Raw genomic sequence first — 24,066 nt, 5'->3', positions numbered from 1 at the left:
CACACACACCACACACATTACACACACACACCCCACACACACATCACACACCACACATCACACCCCCCACACCACACACACACACCACACACAAGCACACCACACACATTACACACACACACCCCACACATTACACACACACACATCACACCCCACACACACCCCACACCCCCCCACACACCACACACATTACACACACACACACACACACATACCACACACACACACACACACACCACACCACACCACACCACACCACACCAAGGGACCAAGCACTGACAACAAGATAAGGACTGATCGAGGAGATAACAGTGAGCTGTGGTCACGTTCACCCATGGGAGGTTTTCTGAGGCACCTGACAATGACTGGATAGCTTCTAACCATCGTGGCTCCCTGGTATCTTCCGCATCAGCTCTGAAGCCCCCTCTGTCACTTAAAGCTCTTCATAACCCAGCCCTCCATACATCTGCAGTCTCCCTTCCACTCTTCTGAGCCAGCAACACTGGGGTTCACTCACCTTTCCCCTTCACCATCTAGTTATCCTGAGTTCCTTCCAGATGCACAAATCCCATGTCTGGCAGCGGCCTTTCTTTCCCTGGTACACAGAGCTCCTAATGCCCTCCCCTCTCAAACTGCCTTCTATCAACCATACCTCTATCTTGTCTGTTCTTTCCCCCAGTAGAATGTAAGGTCCTTGAGGGCAGGGGCCCTTTTTTCATCACCAAGGCTTAACACAGGGCCTGGGATGTGCTAAGAACTCCATCAGTTCTGTTCTTGGTGACTTGCTTCCTGACATCAGCCACAACCCTTTCACTACTGATCCTACTTGTCCTTAGATGGGAAGGGAGAGAAAGGGTCCTCACGTGCACGTGGGTGCCAAGGAGAAAAAACGCAGACATGCCAGCTTTATAAACTGGTCTGGGCTAACCAGACTAGCAAGGACAAAGACAGTAAGGAGGATGTTCTAAATGTGGCTTTAAGGTTTGCAAAGCACTTTTCATAGGTCATCGGCCACCTTGTGCGGCAGGTGCTGTCATCACCCCCATTGCCCAGAGGAGGAAATTGAGGTACAAAGAACTTAGCAAACTTAGGGTCACAAAACCTGTTCTCTCTCCCTCTCCCACATTTTGCTTCTGCTGTCTATGATACAATGTGTGACTATTATCAAGTTACTGGATCTTTCTCGGCCTCAGACAGTCTCGCTCTTATATATTCTTCATATATAAAATGGGAATGAATGAAAATATCTGGCCTTCTTGCCTCATGGGGATTTGGCGAGGCTAACATTAGATAACCTATGGAAAAGGCTTTGCAAGTCTGAAAGCATGGCTGCAAACGTCAGCGACTACTACTGTCAAACGAGCATCTCCCTCTGACCCAGTAATTCCACTGTTGACAATACATCCCCAAAGCATTACTCAAAGCAAAACAAAAATCAGCCACCAGTTCAAAGACTTTCACAGGAGCAGAATGAGGAGCTGCAAAGCTGGAAAGCACCTAGAGCTCCAGCAATGAGGGACGGCATACAGAGGCAAGAGAACACCGGCCCGCTTGACAGACCGGCGAGAGTGAGCAATGTCTGCCGAGGAAACCCAGAAAGTCCTTTCTGAAATGACGGAAAGTACCCCCCCCAGAACTGAAATAAGGGGGTACAGACAAGTTTGAACCAGAAGTCAATGAGAATCAGTCATAATATTAATTGTTAATAATAATGTTAATTATTGTTAATAATAATGATAAATGCCTAGCGTTTATATAATGCCATAAGACAGATAAAAGGATTTACTTATTTTCTCTCATCTGATCCTTACAATGGCCCTAAGGTATATGGGGCTGGGGGTGGGGGGATACATCCCACCTACAGATGATGAAACTGGGACAGAGATTAAGTCGCTGGACCAGCATCATCGAGAGCATTAACAGATAATATTTACACACTGCTTTAATGTTTGCAAAGCCCTTCCATGTGCTGATGCTCACAACGACCCTGTTAAGGCAGGTGCCATTTTATCCCCATTTCACAGATGAGGAAACTGAAGCTGAGAGGTCAGGTGGCTTGCTCAGGGTCAAGCAGCTGAGTATCCAAGGCAGGATTTGAACTCAGGTCTCCCTAATGCCAAAGTCTGAAGCCGCTGTCTAGGCTGCACCATCTGCCTGCTAGGAGCTGTGGGCAAAGGCATTCCAACAGGGAGTGGGAATGACACTTTATACCCTGCAAGCTAATCTGTACTGCCATTCAATGCTACTTTTAATAAACCATGCCTAAAGTAAGGAGAAACAAAGACCTTCTCTCCACCACACCCTCCCAAATCAGCAGATGCCTTCCCCTCCACATCCCGCACACAGACACACTGCACCGCAAGGTCTCCCTTCCAAGAAGCCGCCCCTACAACAAACACCGTTTGTGCTGGATGTCACTAGATTGCACCATCTAGGTGGGTTGCATCATGAGCTCCAAGCCCTGTCAGCCAGCAACGACTATCATGGAAACCTGGAAACCCAAAGGGCTGCCCTGGCTCTCTCTCTAATTACATTCCCTTGAGGGTGAGAGAGAGAGAGAGAGAGACAGTGTGTGTGTTTGTATGTGTGTCTGTGTGTGTGTGAGTGTGTGTGTGTCTCTACCACAGGTGGAATAAGTCACGCTCCCCCAATTAGTAGGTGGACAGCCACTGATGAACAGAAATATTACACCCCAAAAGGATTTGGGAGGGCAGCACAGGAGGGAAGGGCCTCTCCTCCTCCATCTGCTATCCCACCTGGGAAAGGAGTTCTCCTTAGAGTCCAAGAATTCACATGCGGGGGGAGGGCATTTATGAAACTCAAGAGAAAACACAGGGGCCAGATGGCTTTCTAGAGAATCCGTGACATTCCAGGAACACCAAGGCTGCCTCTGCAGCCCCGTGGGGGAACCGGTACCTAACTCTTGCTATTAATAGGAGAGAAGCTGCTCACGTTCTTGGAGCCCCCTGAGAAGTCACCACCCCCAGAGCCCAGGGATAAGGGACACTTGGGAATGAATCCCAACACTGGCAAGAATGATGCCGCGTCTGAAAGTCCCTGTTTCCAATCAGAGAATCCCGAGTCATAATGAACCGAATCAACAGCATTTACTGAATACTGACAAGTCAGTCGCTATGTGAAATGCTGTGGATACAAAGAATGGCGGTGAAAAAGCAGCCCTAGCCCTCAGGTGGCCCGCATTCCAAGAGGACATGCTTCACTTGCAAAGACTTTTTGTGACTCTCTGGCAAATGAGGACATCCCCCGACTCATGCACACTCACACACACTCTCTCTCTAAAACAAGAGAGCAGAGCAGTCTAATCACCGTGTCTCCTCAAAGATCCTGTTTCCATCTGCCTGCCTGGGGCAGTTAGGTACCGCAACGAAGAGACACCACACCTGGAGTCCAGAGGAGCCGAGTTCCAATGTGGTCTCTGCCCCGCACTACCTGTGCTACCCTGGGCAAGTCACTTAACCACTGTCTGCCTCAGTTTCCTCATCAGTAAAATGGGGGTAATAATAGCACCTGCTTCCCAGAGTTGTGCTGGTGGTGTCGTTTTTCAGTCATACTTGACTCTCATGACCCATCTGGGGTTTTCTTGGCAGATACTGGAGGGATCTGCCACTTCCTTCTCCAGCTCCCTTTACAGATCAGGAAACTAAGGCAACCAGGGTTAAGTGACTTGCCCAGGGTCACACAGTAACAAATGTTAAAAATATTTTGACATGTCATTGGAAAAAAACAAGATATTATTTTAAACAAAACAATCTTAAGGAGAAAGACTTCACAGAATCACAGAATTTTCAAGTTGGAAGGCATGATCCTGGGGGCTGCCCAGGCCCACCCATGTCTGAACAAGCATCTTCCTTTAGTTCGCCTCTACTTAACGACTCCCAAAGAAGCCCTCTCCTTCCTTTCTGGAGCCCAAATTGTTGGAAAAGTTTTTCGTCTCTTTTTTGGCCCCCCCACCCCCCATCATCCACCTCAGATTTGCCTCTCAGCACCTTCCATCCAGGGCCATTCCTGGTTCTGCCTTCTAGGTCTAGCAGAACACATCAAATGACCCTCCTCCAGACGCTGGCCCTTCAAAAATGTGAAGATGCCATCATGTCCCTGGGCGTCTTCTCTTCTCCAGGCAAAATGGCCCCAGGTCCTTCTTTCAGCTGATTCTGAGATGCCACCAACTCCATCATCCTGGTTTCATCCTCCCATCAGATCGGGATCAAATTCGTTCCCACCTTCTTTATGCGCTATAGTTTACCAACGACCTTCCTGGGCTATGGTGCCCCAAACTAAAGGCAGTATGTGGTATGTGACCAGGGCAGGGTACCACAACACTCTACCTTGTCATTGCCCCTGAAAGCCACACCTCTCACTTAGGCCAAAGACCCCGTTCACTGTTTCTGGCTCTCCTAGCTTACAGCACAGCAACTCAGCTTCAAACCACACTCTGAGGTAAGTCCTCCTTCCATGACCTCCTCCGGACGCCCTCCTGCCCAGCAATGAGGCCAAGGAAAGGGAGGGAGAACCCGAGTTTTGCACCCTGGGCTCCTTTGCTGGTTTTCTGTTCTGGGAGGATCCATTTCCATGGGACAAGCTGTAACCTGATGTTAACCATGTTTCTACTGCTGCATGTGTATCCTCAGATACCAAGGCCTTACCCCAGAATCTCTCAGCTCCCAACAATCTGACTTTTCTTCCTTCATCCCACAGGATATAAATTCTCTCTCTCCTCCCTCCCTCCTTCTCTCTCTTTCTCTCCCTCTCTCTCCCCCTCTCTCTCCCCCCCCCCCCCCCCCCTCCCTCCCTCTCCACCCTCCCTCCCCCCCTCCCTTCCTGCTCCCTCTCTCTCCCCCCTCCCTCCTTCCTTCTCTCTCTCTCCCTCTCCTTCTCTGTCTGTCTCTCTCTGTCTCTCTCAGCAGACCAGATCTCATTTCTTTTTTAAAATAACACTGCGCTGGGGTGGACAGGTGGCCGCAGTGAGTAAGAGCGCCGGCCTCGGAGTCAGGAGACCTGGTATCGGTTCCGGCCTCTGATACTTAGCACCCACACAAAATAACTGGCCGTGTAACCTCGAGCAAGTTACTTAAACCCCAAATGCTTTTAAAAAAAAAAAAGAAAAGAAAAATTAAAGAAAATAAAATAATACTGTGCTTCACCCTCTACATCCACAAATAAATGTGAGAAAGTGAACCTCCCGCTTCTTCTGATACTAACCGTCCTCAGATATAAACTACGGGGGGCAATTCCTGGCAGTGCTACATCCTCAGAGGGGGGTGCTCAGGGACACCAGACTGTCTGTTAAGTAATTGTCCCAACACTTCCTTCACTGACCACAAACTCTCCTGGACAAGAGGGAGCTGGGAAGTCAGGAGAGGGGACTCCTTGGTGCAGGAACATCCTTAGAATTCTGCTCAAGAATTACAGAAGTCAAGAAGTACCCAGATTTTCCTTCCGTCTGGCCTCCTAGGCACCAGCAAGTTAAGTAATATTTAATTTAACAATGTGTCAATTATCTGACATGAAGAGTAATACAGGGTTCCAGGGAAGAGAGAGAGACAAAGAAAGAAGAGAGAGAGAGAGGACAGAGACAGAAACACAGAGAGACAGAGACTGTTTCAGAATTCAGTAGAATTTCAGAGATGAGCTCTCCTCCCCACCTCTCCCACCCCCCCCCCCAATTAGAGGGAAAAAACAACCATTCTTGCTTCCCACTAGACTCAGTCTAGGCCTTTGGATCTAGCCAGCCTAAGATTCTGGATGTCATTTACAATGTGCAATTTCCCAAGCCTCCAACATAGGCTATGAAGATAGTAGGGTTGTGATGAGCAGGACTGGGGAGCTGGTCCGTTAATGCAGGCTACCTTATCTCCCCAGCTGATGATAAATAAACCTGTTACAACAGGAAGGCACATCGCCTTGGCAGCCCACTGCCGCTCAGCCAATCCGAACAGTCTTCTTTTATTAGTCCTGACTCTAAAACCACAGGCGCAAAAAGCTAAACACTTGCTCCCTTTTTTCTGGCCACAGAGTCTTCGGATGTTTTTAGAACACACCTGAAGTGTGTCCTAATCAAGGTGAACTAATTCCCTTCAGGCCTCATGCTTCTTTCCTCAGAGTTAAGCAAAAACTTACAAAACACCCAAACCCCAATCATCTCTGACTTATAGAGAATCAGACCAGTAACAGCAAGGCTCTAGGCTTTCTCAGATTCTCCGTTGGGAACATGAGTGGATCATTTAATGAATTTTGCTTTCAATTTATATGAAATAACTTCTGGAAAATGGGGTAGGGAGAGAAAGGGAGGAAGACAGTGTGAGGGAGAAAGAGAAGAAAAGGAGGGAGAGACTGGAAAGGAGAAAATGTTGTATACACATGCATGAATGCACCCAAGTGCTTTGGGGAGAAGCCTAATTGTTCCAGCTGGTCAAGAAGAACGTTTTGGGAAAATAACACCTTTTCTCTCTGTCTCTCCCCCCCCCCCTCTCTCACACTCACACACTTTTCAAGAATCTTTCAGTATCAGGGCCACAGCTGCTAGTTTCCTATAATCTTGCATTTAAATTGTAAATTGACCTCCAGTCCCAACTCCAAACAAATGAATTCCAATTCCAATATTCCCAAGAAGTTACCTTCCAGTCTCTGCCTCAAGGCCTCAGGTGATAGGCCACTTACTAGCTCAAAGTACAGTGACCCTGGACGAGTCATTTGTCTCTAGGTCTCAGTTTCCTCATCTGTAAAATGAGGGGACTGGAACAGATGGCCTCTAAGATCCCTCCCAGCTCTGAAGCTGCAATGAGGTCATTCTGAATACTAAGATGATGTTGTCGGAAAACAATGCCCTCATAAACTCTGAGATGGAGAGTCTCACCTCTCTACCCTTTTGTTTCCTACACGTGTGCCCCACAAAACTCAGTTAAGTTTGAGCCTCCTCTCTTAGGAAATCTTTTATGTGGAAGAACAGTGAGCCTCTAGGCTTGAGATGAATGCTTTATATCAACAGTTCTTACCACACTTCATTGGTAAATCTCTTTGGTGGCACAGTAGACAGTGTGTGTGACTTGGAGTGAGAAAGACTTGGATTCAAATCCAGCCTCAAACACTTCCTGACTTTTAACCTCTTCCCAGACTCAGTTTCCTCAGCTATAAAATGGGGACAATACTGATACCTACCTCTCACGATAGCTCTGAACAGCATATGGAGAGTATTTTGCAAACCTTGAAGCATTCTATAAATGTTCATTATTGCTTTCATGACTGATGTGAACTCCTTCACTGTATAAATGAGGAAGCTGCTTAAAGTCAGCCCAGAGAGTAGAACTGCGCCAAGATTCAAATCCAAGACAACTGCCTCAAAACCCACGGCCCATCCCATGAATACCATGCTGCTTATGACATAGTGTTGACTTGGCATGATGCTTCACTTACGTCTGAACCCATTATATAATCTTTGAGAGAAAGGGGAGGGGGAAAGGAAGGAGAAAGAGAGGCATCTCATCATGTCTTCTTGTAGGCTCACAGCCTCCACTCTTCTCTGACTGGACCAGCACTAACTCCTCCCAAAGCTTTCCTCTTCACAGCACTGGCCCTGGACCCTCCAGCCCATTCCCCACTTTCCATCTGCAGCTCTGCTCAGGGAGCATGACGAATCCCCACGCCGCCCTGCTGGCCACCCCACCTTACCAACTTCCCTCAGTGTGCTGTCTTCCCCCTTGGACTGCAAGCTCCTTGAGGACAAGAACTGTCTCTTTTTTTTTATTTGTACTCCACTGTGCTCAGCACATAACAGGCACTTAATGTCTACTGAACTGAATTATTTGCTTTCAACGTATCTGGAAAGAACTAAAACAACCAAATATGAATATTGTAAAATTACAAAAAAAAAGCTTGGCTCCAAAAAAGAGACAGAAGACACCATCAATCTCCTTCTGTACATAATGGCAGGTGTGTTCAATGTACTAACCAGTCCTGATCTTTTTTTCCTTTAAAAAAGAATCTTTCCTTATAAAGGATGAATGAGGGTGGGGGAGGACGGATGACAGGGATATTCGAGTTATGGAAAACAAAAGACCAGCAATAAAATCTTTTTTTTTCTTTTAAAAAAGGGGAATGGAGGACAGAGGGGAGTAATTTCCAAATTATAAAAAACCACACTAGAGTTCTTAACAGATAACAGCCAACTTTCCCCCAAACGTCCAAAATTTACCAAATTACTACTGAAAAGAGTAAGTAATCAGCTAATTCCACCACTTGTGGAAATGGAAAATGCTTGCTGGTGACTCCTCTGGAAAGGCCAGATAGGTCCCATGCATGCATCTCCACCCTCAGCCCCTCCACTTAAAGCAAGGCAATCGTTCTGATGACATTGGTTGGCAAATGTTGCCCTAAGTCACAAACTTCAGCATGGATGGAAAAGGGGAGAACTGTCTGCCATTAACCTTTATGGATCTGCCCCTAGGCTAACCAGCAGGATGGGACCTCTTTATGCTCAGTTCTAATCAGATGTCCAATCATCTGAGGTTCCACAATTAATTATCAAGGGCTGTGGTGAGGAGAACTCGTTAGCCTCCATTATTCAATCTGCAGGTTGTCCAGGCTCTTTGCTTTTCCTGACCAATTAAAATTTTATTGCCTATAACATTAATAAGGAGCCAAAGGGGAAGAGATGGGAATCAATTTTTATTGGTAGTTATGATTAAATTACTATTAGTTATAATTAAAGGATCAGAAGGGAAGGGGAATGAAATCAACACCTTAAATGGGAGGTTTGGGATGAGTTAAATTGAGGGGATTAAAATGAATAGTTTTGGGGGAAAAAAAACTTGAGAACGCTGCTGTAGCCGCTGTACTTTTATAAGAGGCAAGAAGAAAGAAAAACTCCAGCCCCAGAAATGGCAAAACTGTGCGAGCTCCCCCTCCCCCCCTAGACAAAAGGGTAGCATTTCAACACCGGCTACAAAAAAAACTGAGAGCAATGAAGACACAGGCATTGGCTGTCTGGGCCATTCCTGCTGCGCAGATCCCCAGTGATGAACGGCTTCCTAGCATATGCACCCAGGCGCTTCCAGAACAGGCAGCTTTTGGTCCAAACCAGCAACCACAGAAAAAAAATAAATGTGCGTGTGCTGCTCTGAGAAGGCCCTTCTCCTGCTATTCAGCAGGAGCTTTTACTCAAGAACTCCCCCACCCCCATCCCCACCCCCAGAGTTCCACTGGAAAACCCAAATGTCACCTTCCCCTCAGCTGCTGCAGGAAGGAGGCCTCGAAGAGAGGTTTTAGAGCGGTGGGTCTCCAGGCTCTGGCATCTGTTGGCAGATGGGACCTTGACTCTGCGGAGACCCGACCATGAAGCTGTGCCCTGAACAAGTGACCCAAGGAGTCCATTTCTCTGGCCAAGGGACTTGTAACTGATTTATGCTGGGGGGGAGGTCATTCTACTTTTATTATTATTATTATTATTTTCAGCTATTTGTAAAGAATACCAAGGCCCCCAGTGAAACATGGCCAAGCAGCAAAGGAAAGATCTCTCGCCACTGCCGATTCAGGAATCCTGCTCTCACCCATTAGACGGTAAGCTCTCTGTGGGCAGGGAAACAGGGTAGGCTCTTAACACTACTGATTTTGTAAAGCGTCAGTGATGGCATCAGCTGCACATCTGCCACCACACCTCAGTGGGAATTCAATTCCAGGGAGCACATCCCAAGAAAAGCATTCTGTATTCTCTCTGGATCAGGGTAAACTTCTCCTTGGGGGGGAAACAGATCACTCCTGCTGAAATATGTGTGGGCATGAGAAAGGGCGGAGGGGGGTGGGGGGGCGGGGAGAGAGACAGAGAGACAGAGAGAGAACACCAGTCATTTCCCAGGGTAAACTCAGATTCTTTGAAAGGGTTATGTGTTTGTAAATGGCAGACAGCATTTCAACTTAGCTTTTTCTAGATTCCAAAACCATGCTCAACAGTGAGAGTCCAAAGCCCCACTGATCTAGACCTGGAGGGAACCACCCTCTCAATTAAGTGACTTATCTAGTCATATCAGAACGCATCCAAGGGGAGATCTGAACCCAAGTCCAGGCTTTCTCCCCAATACCACCTGGCTTCCTGAAAAGGGTTCTAAGTGTACTCACTAACTTTAATTTTCTGAAGACAGTGCTCTTCAAAAGAAAGAATTTGGAGTTGGAAGTCCTCGTGTATAATCCTGGCTCTGTCATCTGACGACTTGAGGCAAGGTGTCTCTACCTGTCTAGACCCTGGTTCCCTTCTCTACAGAAACAATGGGATGTGACCTCTGTGTTCCCTTCTAGCACTAGCCTGTCCCGTCACCTCTCTCAGACGTCTGGTGCCCTTATCCTTGGGCCACTCTCCTCCCCCCTTGGCCACATTCTCCTTGAGAGTGGGGACATCTTTGTCACTCTATCTAGCAAGCACTTAAGTAACATAGGTACATAAATAACACCAATATTTTATCAATATATATTTTTATGACATATCATTCTATATTATTATACATGATATATTATAAGGATATAATACTACATCATATAAATATTATATCATGATGGTATCGTAATACATTCTATAGGTATAACACCTATGTTATATCAATATAAAATATAAGACTATACATCATATAGATATATACAAAGAAATAATACTTATATTAATATAGTAATATATATCTACATGGCTATGGGAATAATACCTATATTACATTACTAGAGAAGGCAGCTAGATGATTCAGTGGACACAGCACTAGGTCTGGAGTCAGGAAGATTCATCTTCCTGAGCTTGATTTGGCCTCAGACACTTACTAGCTGTGAGACCCTGGGCAAGTCACTTAACCCTGTTTGCCTCAGCTTCTTCATCCATAAAATGAGTTGGAGAAAGAAATGGCAATTCATTCCAGTATCTCTGTCAAGAAAACCCCAAATGCGGTCAGCAGTCATGAAGAGTGGGACACAAATGAAAAAATTACTGAATGGCATTAATATAGAATATATCTATGTTATATACACAGAAATAATAACTATATATTAATAGGGAATAAAGGAATGTATTCTAAATAGGTTTATCTATAGGAATAATACCTACATTGACAGAGAACATAGGAATGTTAGATAGGTATGTATACAGGTATAATATCTATATTGTCTTAATAAAGAATATAGGAATACATCTATTTTATATGGGTATAATTATATATGGGAATATATAGGAACAATGCCCATATTAATAATATCTATTTTAATAACTATCTGACAAGGTCTGGGGAAAGAAAACTGTTCTATTAACCTTGAAATGAAACATAAATAGGTCATAAGCACCATCTCCCACAGCAATCTACAGGGAGCTGTGACTCCAGGAGTGGTCAACAGACGCTGACCAGACGGGCTCTACTGTAGATCACTCCCTTTCCACAGCAGCCTGTTGAAGGAAACAGCCAGAGTGATCTAAGTGCTTTCATCCCTAGTACACTGTAGGGTCTGCCCCAAATATGTTTGCAAGGAATGAGCTTCCCAGGAATGACCATCCAACTGGATGCCAAGGCTTAGGTAACTACTCTCTCTCCTTCAGGTCTAGAATTGTATTTAAAACCTTGGGTGTTCATCAGAAAAACATCCCAACAAGAATGAAAGGTCCAGAGGTGTGGGGCTCCTGAGTTCCCAATGGAAATGAGAAAAGTAAAGGGACAAGGCAAGGAACCTTAATGACAGTGTGTACTCCACTGGTTCTCCCTCTTCCTCCATTCCCTCATACAGCTGGTGTTCTCTTCACTTTCTCAGTAAACAACTTGCAGATGTGTTCCTTTTCCTCTCTCCCCACCCCCTCTTTCTCCACCCCATCCCCCCCCAAAAAGGAAAAGAAAATGACAAGTCATTACTCTGTGTAATTTGGCAGAAGGACGACTCTGGCTGTATTGCTCAAAGGGGTTCAGAAATACTGCATGCATTGCAAAAAATCATGAAGAGTTCCAGGGAAAGTAAGTGGTTTTTCCTTCCTAAATGGGATGTTGAAAAACTTGTCTTCCTGGCTATGGCCTTGTGTGACTCATCCGCACATCCATAAGCATCTGATGAGACTGCAATCTGAATAAAGTCAGATCCCCGACGGCAGAGCCTTCTGCTGTCCCAGATGTGCCCCTGGCATTTGACCTGAATGAGTTTTCCCACAACGAGCAGAAAGGGGACTTGGAAGGATGTTTTAGTTACTGAAGTCATGCCCATAGCCCATTTGTGACCATCCACCTCAGCATTTGTCATGTGTGACCTCATCTTCTAACAGATTCCCAGATTCTGAGTATCAGAGATGAAGGTCTGGAAGGAACTGGTCAGCCTCTAGTCCAAACCCCTCATTTTACAGATGAGGAAAACTGAGGCCCAGGGATCTGAACTGCCTGAGACAACACAGGGAGGGCAGAGGTCCAGGCTTTAAAGTCAGGTCTTCTGCCTCCAAATCCAATCCTACTACACCATCTGGTGACCCAGCATGTCAACAGGAAGTTACGGCTAAGCAAAATCTCTGATCGACACTTCATGCAAGCCCTTAGCTCTCATCTCTTCTCACCAGTTGAAGAATTTCTAACGAGGTCAGGAAATAAACTGGTTTAATTTCAATTCCCACTGCCCATCTCTACTTCAGGTAAGAAAACAACTGAACAGCACTAAAGATTCTTTCTACTCTTGGACAATATGGCTGAAAACAATGGCATCAACTGCACAATTCCACCTAATGGATAGAGTATGGGACCTGGAGTCAGGAAGACTTATCTCCCTGAGTTCAAATCTGGCCTCAGACACTCAGACCCTGGACAAGTCAACTTTACCCTATTTGCCTCCGTTTCCTCATCTGTAAAATGAGCTGGAGAAGAAAATGGCAAACCATCCCAGTATCTCTGCCAAGAGAACCCCAAGTGGCAACATAAAGAGTCAGACACAGCTAAAATGACTGAACAACAACATAAAATTCCATTCTGGCAATGTGGGTGCTTTGATTTTGCTTCCTCAATGGGAGGTATGAGAATTCCCTGCTCTCCTGACAACCTGTCGTATTTCTACCTTCCACAAAAAGGGGGCATTCATGTTTCAGCTTGAGGGCAGAGAGTTTTCTGATAGAACTAGTAACATAATCCATGCTAAAACACGGAGCATTGACTTAGGTCCTCTGCCTGTTTAAAATGGTAATGAGACCTCAATTAATAGTCAGTTCTCTGCAGATAACAGCCAGGAACACTAGAATGACATTCTATGGGAAATTTTCCCAATGAGAGCCAGGGGTGGCTCACGTGGAAACAAAAAATGCCGTGGAGAGATAATAATAAATTAAGCAAACAAATCTACAACAGCAGTAAACCTGAAGCTTCCAAATCTGAGGTCCAAGGGCTGCCAATTTATGGCCAAATGAGTCGTGTGAACATTTACTGTCTGTTTATTTCAAGGAGAAAGTTTTACAAGAAGGACATAATCAATCAACAAATAAAACCAACTTTTTTAAAAAAAAAAGGCAAGTCCATTGTAGTTTCAGAGTTTTCTCAAGCAAATAATTTAATTAATTTCCTCCATACCCAAACACATGAGATTTATTGTTCACAGTGGTCTCTAAATTGTAGGTTGTTTTTTTATGGACATATTTTGTTTTTACAATCTTTTCACTTTCCCATCCAATCTAGCAAAGCATCCCTGGTAAACGAAAATAAAGGTGGGGGGAATGGTTCCATTAAACTAATATATAATGTTACAAACCTGCTCCTTTCAGAGTGTTTATGGTGGTGCATTTCAAATCTTTTCAGGGAAAAGTTTTGACATTATATTTAAACAGTATTCACTATCCTTGTCCTTTTACATTCTTTCTATTTGCATCACTGTAGTTACAGTGGATACTGTTTTCCTGGTTCCACTCACTTCACCCTTGCATCTGTTCATGTCTCCCATGCTTCTCTGAGGTAGTAATAGACATCATTTCTCACAGAACAGTAACAATTCACTATGTTCAGGCTCCACAACTCATTTGGCTATTTCCCAAACAATGGGCATCTATTTTGTTTCCAGTTCTTTGCCAGCATGAAATTTAAGAAAAAAGGGGGGAAGGAGGGTGGGAGAAATGTCTGACTTTTGTTTAAGGTTTGTTTAAGGCCTCAGAAAGAAGCTTGTCAATATGACAGTTAATGCTAATTTATTCCACAGTGCCTAAAGATATAATTAACTTGATGTTCATTTTGAAATATAATAACCAGTTACAGACCATAGAAACAACAAGCAATTTGTGAAACATTAACATCAATGACAAATCTTTTTTCTTTATTTTGGAAGGAAGGGAAGGAAACCTTGTAATTTCAACAGCATGGGGGAACTCCCAATATGGAAGCTCCTTCTATCAAGGCTGGTCAGAAACTCACTTTATAGTATTTGTGGGTCTATGATTTAACCCCTCAGTGTCCCTGGTGAAACAGAAGTACCCTGTGCTGAAGCTCATCATCTTCCACCTATGTTCCCCACTCCTCAAAGGAAAAAAAAATTAAGACTCATTTTAATTAGAGATTAATGTGAATCGACCTCTTCATGACGAGACTGTAAAGATAACTCAATCTGTTCTTGGGGGAAGGGGAAAGAAAAGAGTTTTCTGCACAGTTTAACAGGTAAGTAGTATTATTGATTTTATTCCATGAACAAATACAGCTTAGAAACGCTGTAGGGGTCTTTTATAGGAACTGGTTAATCCTATTTTCCACTCCATGCTCCTAAAATCCCATCCGCACTCCTCCCCTCCAACTTCTCAGACTTAATACATTCAGAGAAGGATGACAGGCCAGGGGACAAGAGATGAACAGTCTTTATTCTCTGTATCCCCATGCTTATTAGCACGGTTCTTGGCCCACAGGACATACTTAAATGTGTTCTTTTTTTTTTTTTTAACTTACTAAGTGACAGACTTTTGAATCGTATTTCAAAGATTTCTCTTCTATAAAATGAGGATACTTCCCAGGAGAATTTTTTTTAACCTGGTTTTTCTAAAGCACCTACTCGTGTGTCAGAAGCCATACTTGAGATAAATGAAAAGCAAAAGACAGTCCATGCTGTCAAGGAGCTCACAGTCTAATGATGTGAATCATGACATACACAGGATGCAATGGGATGGGGGAAGTAGTGTCAAAGGGAAGGCACTGAATTTTAAGGAGGGCTGGGAAAGGCTTCGTGTGGAGGATGGGATGGTAGAGGAGACTTGAGGGAAGCTAGATGAGGAGAGAGAAGATTCCAGGCACTGGGGACAGCCAATGAATATCAGGAAAACATGGGAAGATGGGTGCAAAGCAATCTAGAAACCTTCAATCACTATTAAATGTTGCAACATTGGTGCCTTTGTTCTGACAAAACCTTGAGGGATATGTGTAAGGGTACCATACATACACACATATAATGAGATCAACAGAATGGGTTTTTTTTTTCCTTTTTGTCCAGTCCTATAATTTTATCTGCGTAGGGAGAGCCTACTGAGTTAGTTCCCTGGTCCAATCCAAATCGGTACTTTCTTGACAATTTACAGAATTAGCTGCCTTGGGAACTGAGGGGTTAAGTGATATAACTACAGTCACACAGGCCCTTAGTATCAGAAGATAGAGCTTCTTTCATTTACACAATCTCTAGAAAGAAAATACTTTCAGAGAGAAACTTGTGTCCCTGATATGAACAGTAATCCATGACCGTCTGCTATTCAAGAAAAGACGCTAAGAAATCACTCCCCTTTTATTTTCTTGGGGAGAAGGGTGGTGTTTTTTTCCCCCAAAAAAATACTCCTTGCTTAAAGAAAGCACCTTGAAAAATATAAGTAGATAAGTCAGTGCACCAAACAACTAGGAATGAACAAAATGTGTTAGTTATCACATCAAAACAGAGACTTCGGGGCATCTGGCCTAGCAGACTAATGAAGGCACTTGCTTCAAGCTGAGGAAATTAAAAACAAAGACCGCTGAGGTCAATATTACATACAGCAGGGCTTTTTTTTTTTTAAACACCCACGACTCAGGAAATTCAAAGTTTGGATTTCCACAGAAACCAACCCTGCCCCCAACTCTATGCAAACATACTCCAGGGAAAAAGCCAAAGTGAAAACAAAATTGCAGTCACTGAATTTCACATACAAAACTCAACTCTAAAGCTACTGGCTGGTTTATTCCCTCACTGAAAAGACAATCGTTAAAAATTTTTTTTTTTTGCTTGACACATAATTTGGGGCTACCAGCCTCCCATACACACAGGACCCATAACAAAGTGGGGGGGGGGCAAAGGGGAAGGGCAAGAATCTATTAAGTCTTAAGCTTGCTGTTAAAGACACGCCTGTGACATTACTTTCAAATTAATGTGCTCTCTTTACAAATGGCTTAAAGAACACATCTAATTTCCTTGACACAGGAGCACAGAATTAGGAGCGGCCCGGTCTGCAGCAATTTTCAGATAAATTTTAGACCCTGCCTTTTAATATTATGAGCTAAACAAACCTCCATTCCCCTCAAGAGGGTCGCAACCGTACACCAAAAGAAGAATCAGACAGTTGGTCTGGTGATAAAGGTGCCTAGAGATTCAAACAAGTGATTTCCATACTAAATATATGTGTGATGAATGGATGTTACAGATTTTGTTGTTGCTTAGTTATTTTTTCAGTCGTGTCCAACTTTTATGATGCCAATTGGGGTTTTCTTGGCAAAGATAATGGGGTGGTTTGCCATTTCCTTCTCCAGTTCATTCTACAGATGGAGAACTGAGGCAAACACAGTTAAGTGACTTGCCCAGGGTCACATAGGTAATAAGTGTCTGAGGCCAAATTTGAACTCAGATCCTCCTGACTCCAGGTCCAGTGCTCTATCTAGCTGCCCCATCACAAATCAAGTGCATGCGTGCGTCTGTGTGTGTGTGTGTGTGTGTGTGTGTGTGTGCAAACACACTCTCCCAAAATGCACATTCTTACAACTCTATAGATAAAAGTCTACAAGAAGAGGTAAAAGGTAAGGAAGAAGGAAAAGTGAGCATAAGTGACCATAAGAGACAGTTAGTACCAGCCTAACTCTTCACATAAGCATAAGATCACAGATCTACACATGGAAAGCACCTTGGGGACAATCTAGGCTGAACCCATCCCCTCCCACTCCCACCCCCATTTTGCAGATGAGATAACTAAGGCTCAGAGAGGAGAGACTTGCCTAAGGTAGTCAAAGTAGCAGAGAAAAGCCCGGAATCCATGTCCCCCAACTCCAGGTCCACTGCACATTATTTTGTGGCATGTTTCCCACAGACTATTGCTCTGGGCAAGAGAGTAAAAACGCATGAGGACAATATGGTGGGATGCGGGTTCAAATTTGACCTTTCCTCCTTTGTAAAATGAAAAGGCCAGACTCAGTGGTCTCTAAGGTCTCTTCTAGCTCATCCTGTAGAGAGAAGGGACCCTGTCCCTCCCCTCCAACCCCGCCCAAGCCCGTTTGGGCTAGCACACCACCAAGGGCACAGTCCTTTCAGCTTTGCTGCCATCAGAGTCAACAAACTCTGGGTTCAGCAGGGAGAGAGTCCCTGAACACTCATCTTCTCTGAACAGGATACAAGTCTGGGAGAAAATCCCCAGCAATGTTGAAAGCCCAGTGGGAAGCAATTTGGGATGTCAGAGGAAAGGATCTCTTGGTGAGAACAAAGCTGACATTCCAGAGTGAAATCTTGCCATTACATCATTCATTCTGATGTATGGACCAAATAACAAGAGTCAGCTCAACTGGGAAAAATGGAGGGCAGCAGTAGAGATGCACAGAGAGGGACGTCCTCCATGGCCGCAGCATCATTGTGGCAGAAGGCGTCTTGTGGAGAGACCATCTCTACCATTCTAAGCTATTCTCTGTCCTGACGTGGCAAAAGTGGATGCCTCTGCTTTGCTGACCCCCCAGATTTTCAGGGGAAACATTTCTGGTTTCCATTCATCCTTCCTCATTTCAGGATGGGTTTGTTTCCATCTCTGGTGTGAGCACCAGGTACTGAGAGGTGAGGTCACTATGAGGTCACTCCATCCACCAAGTTGGGAGGAAGAAAGGGAAGGAGAGAAGGGAGTTGTCACCAGTCAAGACTACAAGAACGAGAGAGGAAAAAAAAGACTATTCCTACATCCAACTTAACCCCCAGCCCAGGAAGTCCAAAATTTCAAAGTTCAGCGACTCGGCCACAGCCACCCAAATAACAGGGCTCGGAAAAGAGAGCGTGAGCCCTGGGGTCCCCCGTTATCTTCATCACAACATCTCTGCTGTTGCCTCTTCTCAATTAAAGGAAGCAATTCTTTATTCCTTGTAACTTTTTCCACCACTCAAATGAGCTCCATCTGCTGCTTGCCAGTTGGGAGGGATGACTGGGCTGTTTCATCCCAAGGCTGGGACAGGTCATTTCCCTTTTCCCCGTTAGGGCAGGCAAGGCTAAAATCTTCTAACCAGCCCTCAGTTTTTCCATCTCTAAAATGTGTATTAACATACCTGAGGATTTCCACTGGCAGCTCAGTAGAGAATGGAGACTTTTACAAGGTGCTCTGGGCTCCCAGCGTATTAAGTCATCATTTATTAATCTAGCTATTCCCTACAGTGCCTTATACCCAGAAAGCCGTCCATAAATATTTGGTGAATTGGATTGCTGGACTAACAAGGAATGTGATTAGGCCTCAGGCTATGGTTCTTTCTCGAAGATAATTATCTCCTAGGGAAGCAATGAATAAATTATTTTAAGCAGTTCCACCAAGCAGGATTCCAGTGTGGGCCCAGCTGAGGACCAGACTAGCTAAGTTGGGAGATCATTCCAGGAATGACCTCAAGGGTAATCAACCTTTTGGTCACTGGTGCTCACGAGGTCTTGGATTTATCATATACAATAAAAATTTTTCTTTTTAAATTCTATGTATTTTACTTCATGCATTGAAAAACAGCATTCTGAGGCGTTCATAGATTTCAGACCGACAAAGGGGTCCAGAATACAAAAATGGCTAAGGCTCTCTGAATGGTTCTTTCTGGGGGCTGAGCTCAGCCCCCTCACTACCCTGACAGCATGTCTGAAATAGAAAAGGAAGTCAAAGATCTTACATATTGTTCTCTTCTCGCCTCCCCACAACCATTTCAAAAGAGTAATTTATCAAATAAGACATAAGATCCACACCCAAGACAGAGCTGTGGCTGCCAACATTCACCTGCCTTTTCTGAGCCGAATTCAAAGTGAAGGCAGTTCAAGTCTGAGTTTTCTTTTCTTTTCTTTTCTTCCTCCCTAACTTTACATATTTTAACACTGCCTAATGGAAGAGCAGGAACAAAGCCAACCTGTCCCACACTGCCCTGCGCTGGGGGAGAGTCACAGAAGAAATGTATTTTTAGTCAGCCAGAGGAGGCCGGTTCAAAGCCAGAGGAGCTCCACTGGGGATTGCCTCCAGGCCCAAGCAATGGAGAGCCGGCACCTTTCCCTCTCCAGGGAAAAATGAGAAGTAAAGGTGACCAGAAGAATGGGGTCAGAGGGGCAGAAGGACAGAAAAAGAAACAGCAGGGCCAAGGTGATGTTCGGCCACCACATTAATAAATCAATAAACACTGATTAAACATCAGGAGGCCTAAATGAGGTAAGAGGGCTCATGGTAGTCTCTCCTATCCTCTCCACGGCCCCCACCCCAAGCCCCAGGGTCCACTCTTAGTCTGTAGGGAAGCATCAGACAGAGCAGGCACAGAAACCCACTTAAGAAGGCCCGCTAAAAAGCCATGTGCATCACTGGCCAGGATGATGGTGTGAAGTTACCCCCAAGAACTGAGCACTGGTTTTAAGAATTAAATGGTCCAAAGTTAGTGTCCGGTTTCTTCCTTCCCTATCTCCCCTGGGTATTGCTGGAATTCAATTTAACTCTCTTACAAAAGGTATTTATTTATTAATCTACATAGCACCTATTCTATTGCAGACCCTTGGCTAGGAGCCGGAGGAACAGTGACAAGAAGGATGCACAGATCTTGCCCTCGAGAAACCCACACTCTAGTGGAAATAACTCAAAATCAGAAGAAACCACGGCTGGCCCAGTTCTTAGAGAGATCGGCTCTGTGTCAGCGCCGAAAACCATCTTCCTCCTGATCCTAGGGTCACGAGAAGATGCTCACAGACCGAACAAAGGCCAGCAGGAATCTGTGAGAAAGGTTAAGTTAAGCCCCCTCCCAGAGAGGGGAAGGAACTGACAAGTTAAGCCCCCTCCCAGAGAGGGGAAGGAACTGACAGAATCCCAGATTTGGAGCCGAAAAGGTCCTCAGAGCCCACCTGGTCCAACCCATACACTTGACTGAAGAGGAGACTGAAATCCAAGAAGTTCTGACTCGCCCTGGATTGCCCAGCTAGTAAGCAGCAGAGTCGGGATTCCAAGGCAGGTCTTGGGGCTTCATGTCAGCCATCTCTCCAACCAGACTAGGCTGTGGACACAAGCTTTACAAAGACCTGTGTAGGCATTAGCTACCCAACCACCCCATGAGGCAAGTCTGCTATTATCCCCATTTCACAGATGAGGGAACAGAGGCGAAGTGATCTGCCCAAGGTCTCCCCAGGTAGCCACATCCATCCAAGGTAAGGTTTAAGCCAGCCATCTTCCTCACCCCAAGTCCAGTGTTCCATCTACCGTGGCACTAATACAGGAGCCCATCTCGGAACCTGGAGAGGATGGAGGAGGTAGAAACCAGCTCCCTACTAACCAAGCTACTGACCTTAAAAAGGGTTAAGCTGAGCAAGGCTGAGCTGGCAAGAACACAGCACCTTCTGAACACAGGGCCCGCTGCCAGCCCAAATCTGAAAGCTGCAAGCTACACCAACAATCTTATTAATAGCCTGCTCCTGCCAAGTCCCTCCACACTGCCCACTGAGCCCCAATTTCACAGAAAGATACACACAGGTGAACAAACGGGTTATAAAGCTTACCACATTATCTTCAAGAAAAAAAGAAAGATGGAAAGGAGGGGAGGCCATGGCAGGCCGGAATTCCCTCCTCCTGTAGGCCATCAAACATCACTCTAAGAGGCTCCAGGACTCAGGACTGGCTCGTATGAATAAATCTCTGGGAGGGACTTTTTCAAATAAGCCACCATGTTCATGGGAACGGGGAGGAACCAGCCCCTGGGAGAGCTCAAGGGTAGCGCCTGGCACTTAGCCTTGGAAAAAGGTCTTTATTTAATGCTTCAGTCAACCAGGATCTTCACTATGGGGAAAGGGAAGAGGGCTTGCTTTCTTTTTTTTTAAATGGGATGTGGAATTTTTCATACTGTGTTCTATTTGCAGAGCATTTTTTTGAACCTCCTGAAGGCAGGTGAGTGGACAAGCTGAATTACGTACAGAACCAGTAACTCTAGATACGTCTCTGGGTCTCTCACCCTGTTGGGATCGGTTCCCCCTCTCTGAACTTAAGCATCTCTAGCCAGTTCATCCACTTCACTGGCCCTCTGAGGACCCCAGGACAAGCTCTCTACAGTATAAAAATAAAACCCTTCTGCTACCTGCTGGAACCTAGTGACTTTTCCCAAACTGCCTGCCTTCCTCAACCAAAAAGAAGGCTCAGCAGGCCCCTGGGAGAGCCCCACTATGTGCCACACTGTAGAGCCAACAACAGCACTTGAAAGGACTGAGGGGATTTTTCCTGCCTGTCCAATTGAGACAATACAGACTATATTTTTAGAGCATTGCCAGAAGGCTCAAGTCCTCCAATCCCCCCAAATTAATTTATATGTACTTTTACATTTGACATGTTGTTTCTCCTGTAAGATTCCTTAAAGACGAAGACTAAATTCAGTTGTATCTCTATGCCCACAACCTATGGAGCTATCTAGGTTACTGATCCTATCACTGACTAAACACTTCTTAAATACCTACTATGTGCCGGGAACTAAGCAGTAGGCAAGAACCATGTGGAGATCTGGGTTCTAATTCTAACACTACATTCTTTACCGCTGAGGACCCTGCCTATCCCATTGGCAAAGTGGAACAGAAGGTCCATCTAGCTAATGAGGCCTCAGCGTGGTGGGACGAAGCCATGGAAGTCAGAAGACATGAGTTAGGGAGCTCCTGGCTCTGTCTGCCCCTCCCCCTGAAGTGAGATGAGGTTTCTCCATCTCTCCAGTTTGTAGAGACAATGAATGGGCTGTTGGGTAGATGAGCCCAAGCACCCTGGCCTCTTCCAGCCGGAGTTCTGTCATCCTGAGACTTGAGAGCTGCCAAAGGTACATTCTGACCCTGTGGCTCTCCAGAAAGTCCATCTTTGTAGGGACTTCTAAGAGGGCCCCTCCCTGAAGATTCTCAAGCTAAAACATTCCAATACCTAACAAGGCTGCTGGATTTGTACATTAGCTAAAACAGAATTATCAAGTTATTTCACAGTTATGTAAAACAGTCAACAGCATACCGTATCCCCCCCCCCAAAATCCAAAGCCCACAGGCTGTGTTCACTTACAGATAGAGAGACAAGATTCGGGAAGAGGCAGCACCCAGGGAAGGGATGATTGTCAGCTCATTATTATTCAGGTGCCTGGAAAAAGAAAAAAAATTCAAATATGCAACCTAAAATTACAGATACTCTGAAGAGAAGCCCTTCAAGCCCTTCTTTGGCCATTTGATAACCATGTGGCACCAGCTTCCAGGATTAGTTAAAATGATTCCAGCAATAAGGTATTTAAAGAAAAGATGCAGAATCAAACATTGGTGGGACCAAGGTCCTCATGCTCTCGCCTTCCTGAGGACAGCAGACTTTTCATTCCGGGAATTTTGCTCACTGAAGGAATCATAAGCCAGGGCACCCAAAAAGGTCCCTGGCACCAGTTAACTAATTCAGAGAAAGATTACAGCTCAACTTGGAATGGTGTGTACCAGGAAAAACTTCATGGAGAAAGTTTTACTTCTTTATCTAATTTTAATAAATGTGTCCAGTTTTTATAGATATAGGTAATTTTGATAATTTAATTTTAATAAATGGACCTAGTTTTAATAGATCTAAATTTTATTCCTTTACATAATTTTAGGTAATTTTAATAATTTTGATAATTTAATTTTAATAAATGGACCTAGTTTTAATAGATCTAAATTTTATTCCTTTACATAATTTTAGGTAATTTTAATAATTTTGATAAACATGCCCACTTTTCATAGCCTAAATTTCATTCCTTTGCCTACTTTAGAGAATTTTAACAAATAATTTCAATTTTAACAAATAACAAATATTAACAAAAAAAAACTAATAACAAAATTTCTATTTCTATAGACTGAAATATACAGAGGATTGCGGACACCTCCTAATCTCGTGGCTTCATTTCAGAGAAGGGAACAAAAGCTCCCACAGCTTAGCAACTTGGCTCAAGCCCCAGCAGTGACGGTGTTGGGATCTGAACCCAGGTATTCTGAACCAGAGTTCTCTATTTCTCCCCAAAAACATGAGGAGAGAGCATTACGGGTGTCACAGAAAGAATCCAGGAATGGGCAGCTTCAGAGAATCTCCGCTACAGTCCCAACTCCAGGCATCCAACTAGGGTTAAGTCACTGCCACCAATTTGGCCTCAGTTTTCTTCCATGTAAAATGAAGTATTAGAATGACAAGAATTTCATTTTTATGATTCCTTGAGTTATTTACCAACAGAGAACAGCACAGTGTCTGGCACGCAGTAGGTCATTAATAAATTCTTATTGGATTATTGGCTTGGATTGGGATGAAGGAACCTTTATCAAATGACCAAAAAAAAGCTTGCCACATGTCTCTTTCCCAAGGAGAAATGCCTTTCTGCCAACATGGAAGAGAGTCAGCACATGTAAAGCTACCTCTGACATGCTTATGCCCATTTTTTAAAAAGGGAGGAAGGGGACCTAATACCCCAAACGACATCCTTAGCTTCTGCAAACTAGTCAAGCTGCCTGTATAGCTATGTCCACCACACTAGACTGGCTGGGCTGGAACAATCCTGCCATTCTGCATACACACACATTTACACACACACTCTCACTCTTCCTCCCTCTTTCTTTCCCTCTCTCTCCCTCCCTCTCTCCCCTCCCCTCTCTCTTCTCTCCTTCCCT

At 44.7% G+C, this 24,066-nt stretch overlaps 1 protein-coding gene across 1 annotated transcript in view; it reads right to left on the bottom strand.

Moving 5' to 3' along the window:
• LRIG1 (leucine rich repeats and immunoglobulin like domains 1) overlaps positions 1-24,066 on the bottom strand; it is a 132,467-nt gene that overhangs the window by 52,046 nt on the left and 56,355 nt on the right. Inside the window, exon 3 of the mRNA XM_069084163.1 lies at positions 22,460-22,534. Coding sequence (XP_068940264.1) covers positions 22,460-22,534 — 75 coding nt within the window. The remainder of the gene's footprint in view (positions 1-22,459; positions 22,535-24,066) is intronic.

The sequence above is a fragment of the Petaurus breviceps genome, unplaced genomic scaffold (assembly GCF_028583685.1).
Source record: "Petaurus breviceps papuanus isolate PSGF00001 unplaced genomic scaffold, PetGlider_PUasm1.0 174, whole genome shotgun sequence".
Classification (NCBI taxonomy): domain Eukaryota; kingdom Metazoa; phylum Chordata; class Mammalia; order Diprotodontia; family Petauridae; genus Petaurus; species Petaurus breviceps.
The sequence above is the reverse complement of the archived record's forward strand: the minus strand, read 5'-3'. Positions and strand labels throughout refer to the sequence as shown.